Source organism: Pogona vitticeps, chromosome 9 (assembly GCF_051106095.1).
Source record: "Pogona vitticeps strain Pit_001003342236 chromosome 9, PviZW2.1, whole genome shotgun sequence".
In the NCBI taxonomy this organism is placed as follows: Eukaryota; Metazoa; Chordata; class Lepidosauria; order Squamata; family Agamidae; genus Pogona; species Pogona vitticeps.
The window spans coordinates 6816761-6835974 of record NC_135791.1 but is presented as its reverse complement, the minus strand read 5'-3'; the positions used below and the strand labels follow the sequence as shown (position 1 = coordinate 6835974).

The window sequence follows — 19214 nt, the reverse complement described above, 5'->3', positions numbered from 1 at the left end:
GTCTCGCCACCCGTCTCTCTACCCCTTGCTCCGCGTTGATTGATTGTGTCGCCCGTCGGCCTCCTCTTTTCCGCCCCGCCGATTGGCCCGTGCCTGAAAAGGGGCGAGGCGGAGCGCGGCGGCTGCGCGCGGGGACGCGGCGGCGGGGAGGGACGGATCTGAAATTATTTTTTATTTCTTTGTTTCCTAGTCGTGGGGCGGGAGGGAGGAAAAAGGGGGGGAAAAAAGAAAAAGGAACCCCAGACAAGCGAGGAGGGGGAAGCGGGAGCAACCTGGAGATAAATAGCCGGAGAGGCAGAGGCTCCCCTCCGGGCCCTTGGCTCGGGTCGCTCCGACGGGCTCTCGGATGTGGTCGCTGTGACCCGGGTGGGGCAGAAGTCGAGGCGGCGGCGGCGAGGACGGGGAGGGCAGCCGAAGCGGCGGCGGCGGCAGGAGGAGGAGGACGAGGAGGAGGACCGCTTGCAGCAGCAGCAGCAGCAGCGGGAGGAGCAGCGATAGCGGCCGCCGCCTCCAACGCCAACGCCGCCGGGGCCGGGCCGGGCCTGGTTGGTGGCTTCGCGCCGGGCCGGACGGGAGGATGAAGCGCCGGAGCGCCGACTGCAGCAAACTCCGGCGGCCGCTGAAGCGGAACCGCATCACGGAAGGGATCTACGGCAGGTAGAGCCCGGCCGCACCTGCGTCTCCTTTCCTCGCCCTGCCCCGCCCCGGTCGGTGGGTCGGTGGGTCGGCCGGCATCTGTGGAGCGCCTTCCCGGCGCCCTCCTGCCTCTCAGCCCCCTCCGCCCGCCCGCCTCAGGCCCGCTTTCCCCTCACGGAGGGAGGCGCCGCCGCTGAGGGGGGGGGGGGGAGAAAGCCGAGCGGGGGGGGGGGACACCGGCCGGCCTCCGCCCCTTTCGCCTTCCCCTGGGAAAAAGCCCTTGCTTCCCGGCCCCCCCTGCCTTCCTCGCGTCGCCTCTTGCCCTGAGGCGCCTTCCCGCCCATTGCCTTCCCTCAGGCTTCCCCTCACACGGGGCTGGGGGGGGGAGCCCTGGGCCCGCGGTCGGTCGGTCGGTCTGTCCCCTGGGAGGGAAGGCCGGCCAGGCAGGCGGCCAGCCGGGCTTCCCTCCCTCTCTCTCCCCCTCCACAGACAGACACACATACCCCGCCTCGGGCTCCCAAGACGCCTCAGAAAAAAAGGCTTCCGAGGCAGCCTTTCGGAGTCCTCAGAGCCTTTCTCTCTTTCTCCTCCCCGCCTCCTGGGCCTGGCGGCCCTCCCTCACTTTCTTTCTCTCTTCCCCCCCCCCCACACTCTTCCCTTACACACACTTTCTCTCTCTCTCTTCCCCCCTATACACACACACCAGCCACACACACACACACACACACTCTTCCCTTACACACACTTTCTCTCTCTCTCTTCCCCCCTATACACACACACCAGCCAGGTTCCCCTGCCTGCCCACTCCAGGGGCTCTCCAGCCACGGGTGTGTGTGTGTGTGTGTCCAGACCTCTCCCCAGACTGCAATAGACCTCACCTTGAGGCACCTGCCCTTAGGTCTCCTCCACCCATTGCAAGCAGGGGAAGTTTTCACTCTAGACCCCTGCCTTAAGATATACATGCGGACAGGTCTTGTTTTCTCCCCCCCCCCCGGGATTTCAGGCATGGGCAAAATAAATGTGCAGTTCCCTCTCCTGTGTTTTGTGTCACTAGGGTTCTTTCACTTTGCCCCCCCCCCAACCTTCCCCCTGCTCCATACATATAGAGTATGGGGCAGGAGGGAAGGTTGGGGAGAGAGCAGAGAACTCTTGCACTCAAGAGTGCAATGAGTTTCTTTAAAATCTCTCCCCCGATACGTACACTCAGGGCCATCTCTTTTCCATTTTTCAGAAGGCTGCCTAAATGGGGCCGCCTTTTCCCTGTGAAACCTCCCTCCCTTTGAAGTTACCGCCACCCCAAGCCGAGTATGCCTTCACCACCACTACCGCCCACCCATTTCAATTTTGCCAGGTTTACATTATGGTGTTGGGACTACAGTGCCCATAAGCCTGCATGCTGACTGAGGGTGATCAAAGGAGTAGTTGGGATCTGGCGATGTCAGGCCGGCAAGCGGTGCTCTGTAATTTCTCCCCATCATCAGCCACCTGCTTGACAACTCCCATGTGCTTTAGCTGGAAATGAGAGATTCACAGGAATGGCTCTCTAGTAGCATTGCAGGAATACTGAAGTGGCATGAAGAATTCTATGAATCGGTCTTAGAGTTGTGGTTGAGCAACTGTAAGAGGCAGTGGGAGCTCATCTAGACATTGGGAATAGAGAACGGACAGCTCAGATTAACCTTGAAGAAACAGAAAAAACAAGGAGAGGGACTGAGCTACATCCGACATCTATGCGTTTCATGCCAATTTGTATTTTTACTTAGTTGCAGTGTGTAAGAATCACGTTAATACTGTCACATTTAAATTACATTGTAAAATATACATGTATAAAAAGTGCATTTATTCACGGTAATTATTGCTACTAAACTTCTACCTCCTGTCAGTTTTTTCTTTGCTGGCCTTTCTGTTGTTGCTGTGCTTGAGTTATATTAACAGACCTACCCTTAGAGGCCTCTGCTAACTATTTTTCTTCACCTATCCATAGACCTTCCTTTCCACAGTTACATGGCCTTTAGAGTTTGCCACTCTGATTTTTCTCTCTGTGCTCACACCTTCCTTGATGTCTTCCAGATGTCTTGGACTATAACCTCCATCATCCCAAGCCATTCAGTATTAATTTTGCTGCTTTTCTGCTTTTGCAGCTCCTTTGTCTCTTCCCACTCCCACCCCATTCTGACCCATTCTGACTGCTTTCGAGTTAAGAGGTTGCCATGCATTGACTTCTCCTGGACGGTTTTCTCGAGAATCCTCACAGTGATTCCATTTGTTGCTAGTCTTCCTCTGTGTGTCTCTTGATAGCTTTATAAGTGTCACTGTTTCACCTGCTCTTCATTAACGCTTGTGCCTTTGTTCCAACTTACTTGCTTGCCCTCATCTTAAAAGAGTCCACCTGCAAACATTCACTAGGATTGTTTACACCTACTCTACATCTCCCTCACACACACTCCTAACAGACTTTTCTCTTGCATGTTGCTCTAGCGATAGCCATTGGAACTCCCTATTAGACTTACCAATTGTTTCTCATCCAGTATTATTAGAAATGTCTGATTTATTAAGATCCTCATAAAATATCCACTCTTAACAATTTTCCCTCCAGCTGTACTCCCAAGACATTCTTCTAGATCACTGGTCCCCAAACTTGGGCCTCCAGATGTTCTTGTACTTCAACTCCCAGAAATCCTGTTCAGCAGACGTCATGGTGAAGGGTTCTGGGAGTTGTAGTCCAAAAACATCTGGAGATCCAAGGTTGGGGGTCACTGTTGGGCAAAGGTCTGCTCTCACAATATGCTTATAACTGCTAACAATCTGAACTAGTATAGCCAGTGCTTAGAGATGTAGTCTAGAGTGTCCCCACATATTTTGTTTTCTCCTCCTAAACAATTTACTAGAGCCTTCTCCCCACTCAAGCATGTACTCCAGATGCTGGCAGCCATCTAGAATGCTACCATTATAATACTTCAGTGAGTTTTCTTCACCCTAAGTGAAGGGTGGGCAATGGTAACTCCTCCAGATGGATTAAAGTCCACAATTTTATTCACCATTGACTATACTGACGAGGGCAAATGTCTTCAGAACCCACCTCTGCCCTAAGTTCTTTTTGTGTGTGTTGTTTCTTTTCTTCAATGTTCTTTCCTAGAATATATGCTCAAAATTTCATGATGATGAGTTCAAAATGCATTTGCAAATGCTACTGATCCTTCTTGCCTTTCAGCACTTCTTTGTAATATTTCAAATGACAGTCTTTTCCTTGTAACAGATCCTCTTCAGACCACTATTCCCATTTTAATTTCTCTCTTGTGCTGCTCCTCTCATCACCCTTCTGCGCCTATCATTGTGTCAGTGTTTTTTGTGGATGAAAAGTTATCTGAGATGTTCCTGAGGTTATTTTCATCTTCTGTGTGAATATAGTATTTCTTCTAGGGATTCTTAATTCATACATTTGTCCCAGGCTATAGTTACATAGTTGGTTTTCATAACGGTACCATTTCCATCATGTATCTCCTAAATCCCTCCTCTTGTATTGATGAAGTTCATGGCCAGATACTAGGTTTTAAAGTACTGATTGTACGCAAAGTTGCTGGTTGTATACAAAGACCTTTCTGGCTAGCAGAGCATTTTGGTGTTCTCTCTTTACAGCTGCGAGTTACAGTTCTATGGTTGCTCAGATATTAAAATCATGCCTAATTTGTAGATGTGGTCAGACGCTGTTAGTTTGCGCAGTTACAAGGGACCTAATAGATGCAAAGTTCTGGCAGGCAATGCTGCGCTTCTTATTGGTCAAGCCTAAAGCAGCTTGTTTTCCTAGAGACTTAGGTTGGTTCGAATTTAAGTACAGGAGCTTTGAAAATGATCATTTCTGTCTTCAGAGGAGTGACATAACAGACTTACTGACATAACAGTCTCGAAATATAAAGTGTTTGAGACTAGTCTATTTTTCTATCAAGAGACTTTGCCCTCTTGAAGTCACTATATGTGACACAGAGTACTTAGTAGTGGGGAGGAGAACCAAATGAGATGGGGGCGGAAAGGTGACAATGATTATTGGCAGTTTGATAATTCTTTACCAGTATGTTATTAATGCAGATAATGATAGTTCAAGATATTGAACAAGAATATTCACAGTATAGAGTAAAATAATGAACAAAGTCCTGTGACATTTTAAAAACTAGCAGATTGGCTTCAGTATTTATTTATTTATTTAATTTATATGCCGCCCACTCTACCCAGAGGTCTCTGGGCGGCTTACAATAATTGAGTATGAGATTTGTGGCTTATAATTCCTGTCTTTGAATCCATATAGGGTATGAATCCTCTTTTACTGAACTGATTTAAGGGGAAGGTCTGTCTTTTAAACCGGTCAAGACAATACATCATGAGAGTTCATAGGATTATCATATACCCAATTAAAAAACCTTTGGTCTTATACAGGTTCTTGAACTTTGTGGCTGTTGATGATGCTGTTTCGCAAGTTACAGTGCTCCTTTGCTTGCTGCTTCTGGGCATGTGCAGTGCTTATATGGCTGTTTTAGGTAGTAGCAGAAACATAACACAAATGGGCAGAGAACCTCCCAACAGCTTAATTCACAGGAACCTACATGTTTGTAGACAACATCTGTAAAGCTTACTCCCCCCCCCGTACTTTTATATTATGAACTAGTATATCCTCTCATGACTATAGATGTTTTATAAATGTAGTTTTGTTTTGTTTTTTATGTGAGAACTTTGTGTGGGGGCCACTGGTCCTATGTGTGTGCATGTATATATGCATGTACTGTATGTTTACTTTTCTCTCTGTATATGCAGTGCAGGTTCATTGCCTACATTCTACAGAGAGTGCCATGGAATCTTTGGGATCATTGCCCATATTTCAGCACAAATCCTGCTTTGCTGCTTTGCCAGGTCATAGCAGCTTAACATTACTTAGCAATTATTTTTTGCAAATAGGGTCTAAGAATTACAAGGTTTACAGTCAATTTACATGTGTGACCTGGTCAGCATATACTGTTTCATTTTCAGAGTAACTTGGTTAGTCCATCTGAGCATATAGGTACAACTAGAGGATTTGGGAGGCAAAGTTTTGCAGCACTTTAAGAGATTTGTTTCACTATGAGCTGTCATGGATCAAAATCTTTTTTTCAGACACTGACACTGCCTTCTGTGTCTGAAGAAGTGGATGTTCATCTACAAAAGCTCACATTGAAATAAATCTGTTAGCTTTTATGTGCTGTGTTAATTTTTCCTTTTCTCTCCCCCCCTTTTACCTACATATTTTTCACTTCATTCATATACAGTGGTGCCTCGCTTAACGAGCGCCTCGCTGAGCGATGAAATTGCTTAACGAGGCGCTCTGGGCCATCGCTGGAGCATTCGCTCAGCGATGGCCCCTATGGGGATTTTTCGCTTTGCGATATTCGCTAAGCGTTTCGCTTAGCGAATATCGCATAACGAAGCCGGGAGAACAGCTGATCGGCGGTTCCAAAATGGCCGCCGGAAGGTCCGCGCCGCATTTTCGCGCCCTGCCCTTGCTTACCGAGGGCGCGAAAATGGCAGCGCTATGACAGAACATCGCTTAACGGTGAGTTTTAAAGCCATAGGAACGCATTGAACGAAGTTCAGTGCGTTTCTGTGGCTTTTTCATTCCCGTTTAGCAATGTTTTCGCATGGCGAAGGTTAATCCGGAATGGATTAACCTCGCTATGCGAGGCACCACTGTATTTATTAAGGATATAACGTGTGATGTTAACCTTTTCCACAGGTAGGTCCTTATACTACTTTAATCCTAATCTTACAGAAGATACTCATTTTACCTTTCATTTCATTTTTCCATTTTCTGGCCTTAGTTTGAAAAGATATTGTAGGTAAACAAACAGCACAGTTGCCTGAGGGTTGGAAGGAAATACTTCTAGGCTGGTAGACAAAGGAACTATTAAGCATGTAAGAAATAACAAAATGTTGTGGATTAGTGTGGAGCACCCTCTACCTTTCCCCATTCATGTTTGTGGTAAACCGTAATATGTTGAATAATCTAACTGGCTTTTTTTTCCTGACCTTATTTCTAGAGTAAGTTGTACCAATTTCCAACTGAGATGAAAGAATTAAATAATCTCTGATAAAAATATATATTTGATATAAAACAGACAAGAAAATATGAGAATTTGTTGCTTAATAGTTAAATCCAATTAAAAATTGGAAGAAATATTTATTTAAAAATTAATTTTCTCACTTGAGATTATGGAGATACAGGCATGTGTGTGTTATTTTTATCCTCCTTACAACAACTTTGTGAAGGAGATTACTGTGAAAGAGTGATTGGCTGGAGGTCAGCTGTTTAACTTTATAAATGGGGATTTGCATTTTGATGCTTCTGACCAGAACCCAATTTTCTAACCATCAAACCTCACTAGTTTCTAGTTCAAAACCCAGTTTCACTATAAGCGTGCCAGGTGCTGTCAGCAAGATGGCTTTCTGTGATTCTCCTACTACTACACCCCCCCCCCCCAGTCTTGGTGATGCATAATTTAATAGTGACATACTTTGAAGAGCTGTTGTAAGACTTAATGAGACAATAGATCTGAAGTATTTTGAAGGATTGTAAAGGATTATATACATGTTGCTACTATTGTTGAAAGTAGTCTTTAAAAAAACTAGTCTTATCTGTACTGTTTTGTCAGTGAAGTTTGGCATGAAGAAAGTTTAAAAAGTTTAAAAATGCATGCTGATCTGTTGTCTCCACATTTGAAGTCTGGGATTAAAGAGCTACTTAGATTAGCCTTGTATCCAACAACTTGGTTAGTAATCATAGGTAAACACCAATGCCAAAAAGATAGGTTTATAGGTGAGGGGAAGAGAGAATGGCTACTGTAACCTAATTCAGCAAGCATAACAGGCAAACTCAAAAGGGGAAAGAATAAAAAACAAAAAACACAAACATGTTGAGGCACCTTAGAAACTTATATTTTAATGCAATGTCTAATTTGATTTAATTTTTAATATCAGCCAGGTCACTTGATTGAGGGTCCACTTTTGGCGTAAGCTTGCTCTGATGCTGGTAAACTTGCATTTCAATGGTAACTGCAGACTATTAGCATATTAACATTAAAATCTTTTGTAATTTTTTTCATAAGATTAAAATATTATAATTTAAGGATTAGGGCAAGACTGTAGACATGATCACAGACCTTCCTATGTAGGGGTATCAACTCTAGTTACTTTTTGCAACTGTTGCAGAAAACTGAATACAAATGAATTGCATTCCCACATTTAATGATACTGTATATAATTACATTTTCTAAATAAAATTTCACTAGTATTTCAAAATTACAAGTTAGATATCAAAATCAAGCAGTGCTTTAAATTAATGTTGCACTGGAACTGCAAAACTAATTGACCTAAACTATACTGAATCAGAGCAAATCCTAGTATGTTTTAGTTTAAGAATCAAGCTCTCATCCTTCCTTAAATGGTAAGTCATTAAGTACGTTTTTAGGCACAGGCATAACTTTTTGAATCTAATGGTCAAGGTGAGATGATAGTAAATTCTGGATTTCTTCCTTAGCAGAAAGAAAGTGAGAGGAATGTTGAACTCTATTGCACAGCTAAAACATTCTTGAGGGAAATTTTAGATGTTCAGAAAGCTGAAAAGCAGATTGTTGAAAATCATAGGCTGTGATAATGTACTGCTTCTATTTATAGTTCACTGGGGAACTGCATATGCACTGGGTAGTAGGTAGAAGCCAATACATATATGATAGATATTCACATCTTCTGAGGATCCTTTTATGGTGAATATTAATGCACTGACATTCCTGCCTGGATGTCTCTTTAGTGCCGTGTGTAGATTGCAGTTCATCAGTTTGTTTTTAGTGTTCCTGTTTCTATATATAAGACATTCTTTTGCAGTCTGAATTCCTTTACATTTTAAACTTGGCTGGACAACCTCTTTAGCCAAGTGGTCTGGATTGAAATTGCTCAGGGTCCGAGGCCCAGAACAGCCTTTAAGTTCAGTACAGACTATCTGAGAGTTACCGTATTTTTCGCACCATAAGACACACTTTCCCCCCACAAAACAGGGGGGTGGAAAGTCTGTGCGTCTTATGGAGCAAAGAAAACAGATTATATTTTCCTGTTTTCTTCTCCTAAAAAATTGGTGCGTCTTATGGAAAGGTGCGTCTTATGGAGCGAAAAATACGGTAGGTGTTGTTTTGGGGCCAAGCTGCCTACAGTTCTGAAGGAAGGAATGGAAAGGAATACGATAACAGCTTCTGTGATGATGCAGAGGTCTCTGTCCAGTCCTGAGAAGACTGAAGTATGATTGCCCAGCTGGCTGGATAAGAAACGAGCCACTTGTGTAAAGTTAACACTCATAGGCTACTGCTCCCTTGGTCATTACCATTTGGGTGATCCTTGACATGTTATATGCTGGAGGGCTGGCACTTCTTATATAAATAATACTTCAAAAATGTGTGTCATTGATGTTTGTAGTTTGAATGATGCAAGCTGCAACCTTGCTTCTCCATATGCAATTTTGCTGTATTCATTGATTTATTTGTATTTCTGTTCTAAAATATTAATTTCCTTTTGGCACTATAAAACGTGTTTTGGGGGATAACTAAGTCAACAAGTGAATGCGCTTTACGAAGTGCCTTGCTTTGCATGGCAAGTAACATTTCATAGAAGCATTCTGTTGAATTTCCAGTCATTACATTAAAGGGCTATTCCAGAACTCACTCATCCCTTGAGTTGCATCTCAGCTGCTTTGTTAAGAGGAAGCTTTGATTCTGTCTAATAGAATGCCAGGACTTTGATTCTTGTTGTCATTTTCCAGTGTGCCAACCCCACATATGTCTGCAATACTAAAGCATCCTGCTGCTTTTATAACTTGTTTTACTTGGACTGCAACTCTTGTCTTCCTTTTGATGCTTCTTTTTCTTACTGATAGTTTTTACAAGCATGTCTCTTTGGCAGGTTGCAGGTTGCCATTTCAGAAAGAGGAAGAGTGTGCTATTGGGGATTAGTCTCTTTGATGTTTATCAAATAGGCTTTTCTAAATTTTTGTTTTCTGTGCTTTTCCTCCTCCTTTCTTCTTTCACCTACACTGGCTCAGTAGGTCATGGCACAACAAGGAAGCTGCATATAATCAAATTATTCATAGTTTATAGACTTTCAAGTTGAATGGGGCATATTCCTGACCTGTCCTAAAGTGGTAGAAACCTTTGTATAAAACATAATAAGCATACATTTAATTCAGGATACATGGTAGGGGAAACACTTTGAACTGTGTGACAAGAGAGAACAGAATATTTACTTTCCTGGTCACAACTGTACAGTATGTCTATAAAAATCTTATCTAATTCTTTGGATAGCTAAATCTTGAGGGGTCACTGTAGTTATAGCAGAAGAAACAGACATGTTAACCCAGTGGTTTAAAGGCTTTTCTGTGAAAAAAGTGAGTAAATTTATAGAGCTCTTCCAGTAAAAATTTAAAAAGGTGAATTTATATATTTCTCTCTGCTGTTTTACATGAAGACAGGACTGTCAGAGATGAGCAAGTAGAGAAAAAACTGTTGAAGGGATTCTGCAGAATTATGGATTAGATACTAATAATTTCAATTCCAGTTTCTGTTTTCCAACACTTCTCGTATACTTTAGACTTTATTCCACCATATTAGCCATGTACTGTACATGGTTGTTTTTTACTGATAAGGTAGTTAAAATATCAGGGCCTGAGTAGAAAGTTGTATAGTGATTGTTGCAGTTAGTTTGGTTTATTTATATTTATTGGCCTTTTCTCATCCACTCAAAGACTGTTGCTGTTGTTGTACTGCTGAGTTCCTTGTAATGAAGATATATTTTTCCTCAAACATTTCCAGAGCTTGAAACACTGGGATGCTGTGCCCCTGATAGAGCCTAAAAATCCTATTAACAAAACAATAGCAATAGAACCTAAAATTATGTAGCAGTAATTTATAATAATAATAATAATAATAATAATAATAATAATAATAATAATAGTAGTAGTAGTAGTAGTAGTAGTAGTAGTAGTAGTAGTAGTAGTAGTAGTAGTAGTAGTATGCCACATTTCTCCAGAGTGGCTCAAGTTGATTCCAGTTTATGGTAACCTTCCCATGATTTTCTAGGTATGAAGTACTCAGTGGTGCTTCACCAGGGCTTCCTAGTGGTGATGCTCCAGGACTATGCAGCTTGCCCAAAGCCACACAAACAGCAAAGCACTCAACCATGTCAGCTGAGCACATTCCAGGTGATCTCAGCTGGCCACTGTCCTGGGGATTCAAACTGTCAATCCCTATCTTCTAACCCTGTGAGCTAAACCTGTTCTTAAAGGATCTGTAGTTTTACAGAATTTGGCATTAAAATTTGGGGATCATTTTGGAGAAGCTGAAATATGTCTACCAAGGTTAAAGTACAGAATCTTAAAAAGGATAGTCTATAGGAAAGCCTGTAGATTAGAGAATTCAACATAATTCCTTTATTAGGGATTAAGTATGAGTGGCTTATACATTTCAACAAATATATAAAATAATGAAGCATAATAAAATTTGCATCATACATATAATTTAATTAGAATAATATGCCATCTGTAGAAAAGATCTTATTTTTCATTTTGATGTTAGATTCAATCTTACCCTAGGAGCCTGTTTGTATATCTTCTTACTAGGTCAATGGTAGCCAATAATTACTTGCAGTGTGTGATGAGGGAGCCCATTATTACCTATGCTGTGTGTGTGCTAGGTTGCAAGCTAGACCTTCTGTAATATTTAAAAACATTATAATAAAAAAGTAATATAACTATGCAAGAATTATGTCTTGTGTAATTCTCCCCTCCCAAAAAAGTGAACATTAATTTGAGTACCATATTTTCTGCCCTACATCCATACAGTTTTCTTGATTTTTTTCCTCTTCACATGCATCATTAATTGAGACATTTCTGTTATAATGTTTCATAATTTACTTATATCTAAAATAAAAATGAGTGGTATGGTCTAGCCAAAGTTAAGAGTTCACTCCCCCCCCCCTTTGGGATAAGTGAGCATGTACTTAAACAGTTTTTGATGTCTGGCCAGTCGAAAGGCAGACCACGGAATAGGGATGCAGCCTGTACATGGATGGGATTACACTCCCACTTGAAAAACAGGTCTGGAGCTGAGGTCTTGGCAGTGGCCAGGAGCGCATTTGCACAGTTAAAACTAGTGCGCCAACTACGTCTGTCTTTTGAGAGATCTGATCTGCCTTCTGTCACACATGCCCTAGTTACTTCCCTGGATTACTATAGCGCACACTATGTGGGACTACCAATGAAAGATGTCAGGAAACTTCAGTCGGTCCGAAATGCAGTAGTCAGACTGTTGACTGGGTCTGGCTACATAACACCCCCTGTTACAGCATCTTCACTGGCTGCCGTTCAGAAGAGGCCTTTCTCTTGGTCTCACCATCCTCACAGGTGTGCTTGGTGGGGACACAGGAGAGCCTTCACTGTTGCTTGTCCCAGACTTTGGGACTCCCTCCCACAGGAGGCCACTGACACCATCTTAGCTATCCTTCTGCAAGCAGGCAAAGACCTTTCTCTTCAGGCAAGCCTTCCCTCAGTAGCTAGCTAACTTTGTGTAATTTTTAGAGGTTTTTTATTGTATTTTCCATTTGTATACATATTGTGCCTAGGTTTAATATTGTCTTTTAATGATGTAAGGTGCCCCTTTATACTCATTGTTCTTAGCTTAAAATCAATTTATAGTGGTGCCTTGCTAGACAGTTACCCCGCGTGACAGTTTTTTCGCTAGACATTGACTTTTTGCGATCGCTACAGCGATTCACAAAACAGTGATTCCTATGGGGAAATTTCGCTGGACAATGTTTGGTCCCTGCTTCGCAAACCGATTTTTGCTGGACGACAATTTTCGCAGCTCCCTCTGTGCTCGCAAAACAGGTGTTTTCGGGACCTAAGCTTCACAAGACAGCGATTTAAACAGCTGATTGGCGGTTCGCAAAGCAGCTTTCCTATGGCCGATTTTCGCTAGACAATGATGATTCTTCCCCATTGGAACTCATTAAACAGGTTTCAATGCATTCCAATGGGGAAGTGCTTTTCACTAGACAATGATTTCGCTAAAGAGCGATTTCAGTGGAACAGATTATCATCGTCTAGCGAGGCACCACTGTACATCTAGCCTATGCCCCTAATTTACTTGCCAGTTCAGCCATGTAAAGCCCACAAATGTTACTAGTCTACAATTTTTATTTATTATACTAACTTGACAGGACTAGCAGATTATTCCATCCATCTCACAGCAGCATTTAAGATGTTTATGCTAATAGGGAGGAGGGGGCTTCCCCTTCCTTTGGCTGTCTACTTGTATTTTAATTTTTTTAATTTTTTTTGCCTACTGCAGTGGGGTGGTAGAGTGCTTTATCTACCTATCTTCCCACTCTCATGTGAGATTCCATGGATCTACGTCTTCCCTGTAACTACCAAGCCTCAATCCAAGCCTTGAGTGTATGACTACATTTGCAAATACTTTGAAGTTTGCTCCGGAATTTGAAGTATTTTTCTATGATCACATGAAGGTCTATTTCAAATCAGCCCATCCAGATTTCCCCTCTGCCATTGGGGGCTTTTATTTTTTCCTAACTGCATTAGTTCAGATGGTGTTTTGCTTGTATGACTGTTTATTTTGTTCTACAAGAGGAGCGGTGTGTGTGTGACTTTGGGTGGTTTTCTGGTGATGTTGTTGTTTAGCCGTTCAGTCTTGTCCGACTCTTTGTGACCCCATGGACCAGAGCATGCCAGGCCCTCCTGTCTTCCACTGCCTCCCGGAGTTGGGTCAAATTCATGTTGGTAGTTTAGATGACACTGCCCATACATCTCATCCTCTGTCATCCCCTTCTCCTCTTGCCTTCACACTTTCCCAACATCAGCGTCTTTTCCAGGGAGTCTTCTCTTCTCATGAGACAGCCAAGTATTGGATCCTCAACTTCAGGGTCTCTCCTTCCAGTGAGCACTCAGGGTTGATTTCCTTCAGAATGGAGGTGATGTAGTACTCTGGGGCATTTTATTTATTATTTTTGTGATACTGATAGATAATTGTTCATTCTCTTTTCAAATAGAATGTCCATAGGCAAGGCCACAGTCAACAGACTTTTTAGGGCTACATTTTGGGCGTATTCATAACACAGTGTAGTATTAAAATTAGCAGGTGTGACAGATATGTAGTATCAGAAGGCTCTTCCTACATTGTAGTAAGAGCAATTATCTCTTGCGTATAAGAAGTGAGGTGGCTATTATTTCATACATATCTATATATCTGGCTTCCTCAGTAAACAGACATCTCTCTGATAAGGTGGAATTGTGGTATGTTACATTGCTTATACTGTATACCCAATTTTTATTGATGATTGGTTTATTAGCTAAGTGGTGGAGCACATGGTTTTGTGTAAAAGAGGTTCAAGGATCAATCCTGGGCTTCTTTTGTTTAGAATAGGATGTGTTAGCACATATGTGGATAACTTGCAAGCCATTTGTAGCCCTCAGAGACCGTGTGACGGTCTTTGCAAAATCACTGTTAAGTTTAGCTTCTGCTGAATTATCTTGAAAATCATGCTTCCTTCAACAGGCCACTGCTCAGCTAAGCTGAGTGGCATGATGTTGGACATGTCATTTACATGGTGGAGAGAACAATCATTCACACACAAATTATTTTGCCTATGGCCTGTCACACAACTGAATGGAAGGATCAGGCTGATTTACATAGTGATATCTAGTGCAGGAGGAGAAAAGGGTCATGATTATGTTTATGAATAAGTGATGACCAAGATCTGTTCCCTTACATCACAGAAAGCAAATTCTTGTTTAGTATATAGTGTATAAGGAATCTTTGTATATTCACTTTTCTCTCTCTCAAAAAATGAATTATATATATTGCTTATTTTTAATTTTAGTTGGAGGCTGAATCTTTGTATTTTCTCATCTCTTCTGTATTTCAGCCGAGTTGTGTTTTTATATAATCAGAGCTGAAGCTGAGGAGCATTTACTTGTTGTTAAATAAACACCTGCAGAGATGTGCATGGTGTAAATTTTCATATTTCTTTCATTTCAGATTCTTTTGGGCTTGCCTCTTTCATTTTCATATTTTTCATGCATTGATCCTTTCATTTAACATGAAAGGAAATGCTTCTTTTGGGATTTCTGTTCTTGTTTCTTGTTCTCCAGAAGCCATTAAGAACCCTTCAAAACTATTCCAAAAAAGTAGAAGCAAAGCAGCAGAGAATTAGTCTATTCCAAAAGCAGGCAACAACATGTGGCACAGTGGCATGAGTACAAAGTCCATTTTCCTGACCCATGCACCCCCAAAGGAGCAAGCAAAATAGTGTCCCAAAACCAGTAATATGTATACCTCTAAGACACTAAACACACAGTAAATCAACCAGTTTTTTTTTTTAAATCCCACAGAAAATGTACATGCACAGAGAGAGAGAAAATAGCACTGGGCTATCTAGGCCCTGTTACAGATTCAGAATTCTTACTCCCCCCCCCCCAGATGTTCTCATTGTTGTTGTGCTATTTGATGAAGTATTCCTCAGAAAATGTGACAGACAACAGTGGGCACCAAGGAATTACAGTATATAAAAAACAAAACATGAAAAAACATGAAATTTTTGTGTACTTCTCTTTTATAAACATGAAATCATTTGCATTTAGAAGATCTATTTAGGCAATCACTGAAAGAATACAATTTACATGAAGGAGAGCCTCTTTTGTGTTTGGGGACTTTTGTTTTGACAAAAGGCTCTTCTGGAAGACCTGGAAAAAGCATTTCTCAAGAGTCATTTTTACACCTGTGGACCTTTTTGTCCTGGAGATCCTCCTGAGAATCTTTTGAAAATATTTGTTAATTTTCTGTTCAGAGAAGATGATGGGCTAAATTGGAATAGGATCATCTTTATAATTTATAATGTATATTTAATGCATCTCTCCTTTTCTTAATCATATCCTGAGGGCAACCCTTTTAATAAAGAATGAGATTTAGCAACTTTTCTAATCTGCCATTCAAAATATTACATAAGCATTCAACAACAAGTGTTAGTGTGGTAATTTATGGCATTTCTTATTTCTTTTCAGGTTCATTGTTGTGCAGGGCTGTATAGTGAAAAGGTTCAGATCCACCTGCTCTGGTTCCAGTGCTGTGAAATAATATATTTTCTTGCCAGATGCACCATTTTGTAATTCTAGGGTGATATCTGTTCTAGGGTGATATCTGTTCCCTTTTTTAATTGCTGTTACATAGTTCCAGCCTACTAATAGCTAACTACCTTGTTTTATCTATAACCACAAGCATTGTGTTCAGTGTTCCAGAGTTCTGCCTTTGTTTCCAGTTAAATAAAATTCTATTCACATGCAGCATAATTATTTTACACCTCGATACAGTAATACATTGGGTGAGATTCCAAGTATGGTATATCAAGTTGCATTAGAGTAGACCCATGAAATCAGTGGGAATTTGATGGGTCAACTGCTCAGTAAGTTCCATTGATTCAAATGGGCCTGCTCTATGACTATGCTAAAGTTGGAGTTGACTCAATCAATCAATCAATCAATCAGACCTTTATTGGCATAGAGAGTTGACTCACTAAAGTTCCATGGATTCAGTGGGACTAAGTATCCTAAGCAACAGGATTTCAGACATTGTTCTGTAAATTTAGGAAGAACAAATCTCAAAACTTCTCTAATTGACCTACAGGATTTGTTGGACTACTTCGGATACAGTTCTAAAATATGTTTTGGCATTTTGTGAATAAGCTCTGTGCTCATGCCACACTCTCTTATATGGAATAATTCCACTTTTGTTTTTGTTGTTGAGCTCATGAAAAACATAGAATTGGATTTTTTACAGTCAAAGACCAGCACTGTGAAAAACATAGTTTTTATTTATTGTACATTTAATTTTTACCCTGCCCTTTTTCCTGTAGAGGACCTCAGAGTGGCTTATACAAATGTTTTTTTTTTAAAAATATGAATATTAAAACATTTATAAAATATAAATATTATTAAAAACAATTAAAATAGTAATTATTAGAAGGCAGAATATTTAAAGCCAGTTAAAAATTACATTTTAAGAGAACTAACGGACAGTTCTCCCCTTTAAAATCTCTTCCTCAGCAATAGTTTATGAATTTTGAGTATTAAAAGACTGCCTGAAAAGGAAGGCCTTTGCCTTCTGGCAGAAGGAGGGGAGCCTGCCTGCTCTTCCATGGACGGGAATTCTGTAGCCTGGGAGTAACCACTGAAAAGACACTCTTCTGTATTTGCACCATGCATGTCTTGGTGTAGAAACATAAGGTTGGTGGGATTGAGAGAAAGGGTTTTTATATGGAAAGATAATATTTGCCGGAAGAGCAGTAAACTAAACTTTTAACAGCATTCCTTCTCTTCAGAGATCAGATACAATAAAATTTGAGAAAGAAGAAGCTGGGAATGAATAGTTCAGAAAAAGAGAAAGACAGCCAGTTGTACTAAATCTTTGTATGTGCTTTGTTGTGGGGCTTTGTGACCCATTAAATCTCTCACAAGATTTTCCACAGGGAGTCAAGACAGATTGCTTTTGTTTTATATCCTGTTGATTCCATCCTTAATTTTTTTTCCTCCTTGTTATTGTTGCACTGTTCCATAGGTAACCACTTGAGCATATTGTACTGATGATTTCCTCCTTTGTATTGAGATAGTAGCCTGAAAATATGAACAAGAGGTATAATGAGACATAGTGTAAGTTTTATAAGCTTATAGTATGGAAGGTAGATGCAGACAAACTGTTTTTTCTTTTTCTTTCTATAGTGGACCCTCTACTTATGGAATTAATCCGTATTGGAATGGTGGCTGCAGGTCGAAAAGTCTGTAGGTTGAGTCTCCATTGACCTACAATGCATTGAAAACCGATTAACGCCGCAACCAGCCGTTTTTGTTCCATTTCGGTTTTTTTCTGGTGTGTAGGTCGATTCTCCTGCTGCAAGTCGAACCTAAATTTTGCAACCAGAGAAGTCTGTAACTTGAAAAGTCTGTAAGTTGAGCCGTCTGTAAGTCGAGGGTCCACTGTAATTGCAGAACATGCAGCATCACCATGGAAAAACATCCAGTAGAGTAGAATTGACTGTGGGTTCAGGACAAGCAAGCACATGGGTAACACATGTGTTATACATATAACACATCATATAGTAAGTAATTAATTTAAAAGATTGGAGTAATATAGGTTAATTGGATTACATTTTTTTAAAAAGGGTCACAAAGATGCATAATAATCTATTGATGGCTGACAGTGGAATCTTAAGGGTAGTATGCCTTTGAGTTCCAGATGTTTGGCAGTCAAAAAGACGTGAATATAAATTTCATGTCCACCTTGTGAGCTTCCTGAGGTAACTGACTGGCTGCTTCTGAAAGCATATTAGGTAGGACTTTGGCTTATTTTGTCAAAGGGAGATCATATGCCATTTGAAACTTTCTAAAGAGAACTGTAAGGGGTTTCAATAGTATTCCTGTGTAATGAGCATCTGCTGTAAGTAGGTACATTGAGACACCAGCTATCAAAATCAAAGCACCTTGTGGCTATTCCTAGAAAGATCAATGAGATACAATCAGAAGTTGAGAAGTGGCTGCTACCAGCTGTTGAAAGCTGTGGTTGCTGAAATGTAGAATCCTCTCTGTTTCAGTGAGGTACAGTAGGAGATGGCACTGGATAGCTATGTCCAAATATGATGTTATCATGATAGTATCCTAAGAGCTACAGCAAGAACATGGCTGAGCTTAATTGTACCTAATAAAGAAGGGTGGCACTTCAGCATGCAGACATTAGCCACAGAGTGTTGCCAGATTTGTTGTCATAAAGGGTAAGACACAATGGAATAATGATGAAATAGGGCAAAAGTTCTGCTGAGGATCGAAGAAGGATTTTACTAAGTATGCAATATTGAAATTTGGGTGTCTGTGTGAGCAGCAGTGAATTAACACTTGGTGAGCACATGACACTCCATCCAGTACATTAGGCAGAAACAAAAGAAAATAACAAATAAAGAAGACAAAAGCATTGTGGTACCATAAAGACTAACTGCTGTGTTTTAACGTGAGCTTTCGTGAACAAGTCTATGTCTTTCATTTCACATTAGGTATCTTTTTTTCCTGATATGCTAGGAGGGACTAACACGGCTACCTCTTTTAAAACTCCCTCCATTGTTAGTCCCAGTGAGAGCAGGCCACTGAAATCAAGGGAACTTTGGTTACTGGTGATTAACAAATATAATTTATTTCAGTAGAGCTATTCTAGTGGGGACTAGCATTGTATTTAGCCCATTGTCCTGACAATGGGTTTATCAAGAGGCAAACACTTAAAAAGGGCACCTTGTTCCCTCTGTCATCATTACTTTCTGTACAACAAACCAGAGAACAACCCTACATTGATGTGCTCATATGACCGCTGATGAGGAGCCTTCTTTCTGTACTTTTCACACACATCTGAAAGACATAAAATGCAATTTTCTCCTTTATCAGGATGGTTGATCAGTTGCTTTCCTGCAAGTCAAAT

At 41.1% G+C, this 19214-nt stretch overlaps 1 protein-coding gene across 2 annotated transcripts in view; it reads left to right on the top strand.

The window, feature by feature from the left end:
* The first annotated feature begins 375 nt into the window (after positions 1–375).
* The window catches only part of MACO1 (macoilin 1), a 63352-nt gene continuing 44513 nt past the window's right edge, over positions 376–19214 (top strand). Inside the window, exon 1 of one of the 2 annotated variants that reach the window (XM_072980322.2) lies at positions 376–657. In XM_072980322.2, the coding sequence (XP_072836423.1) occupies positions 578–657 (80 nt within the window). In that variant the 5' untranslated portion in view covers positions 376–577. The remainder of the gene's footprint in view (positions 658–19214) is intronic. The other variant, XM_072980323.2, reaches the window with a different exon arrangement.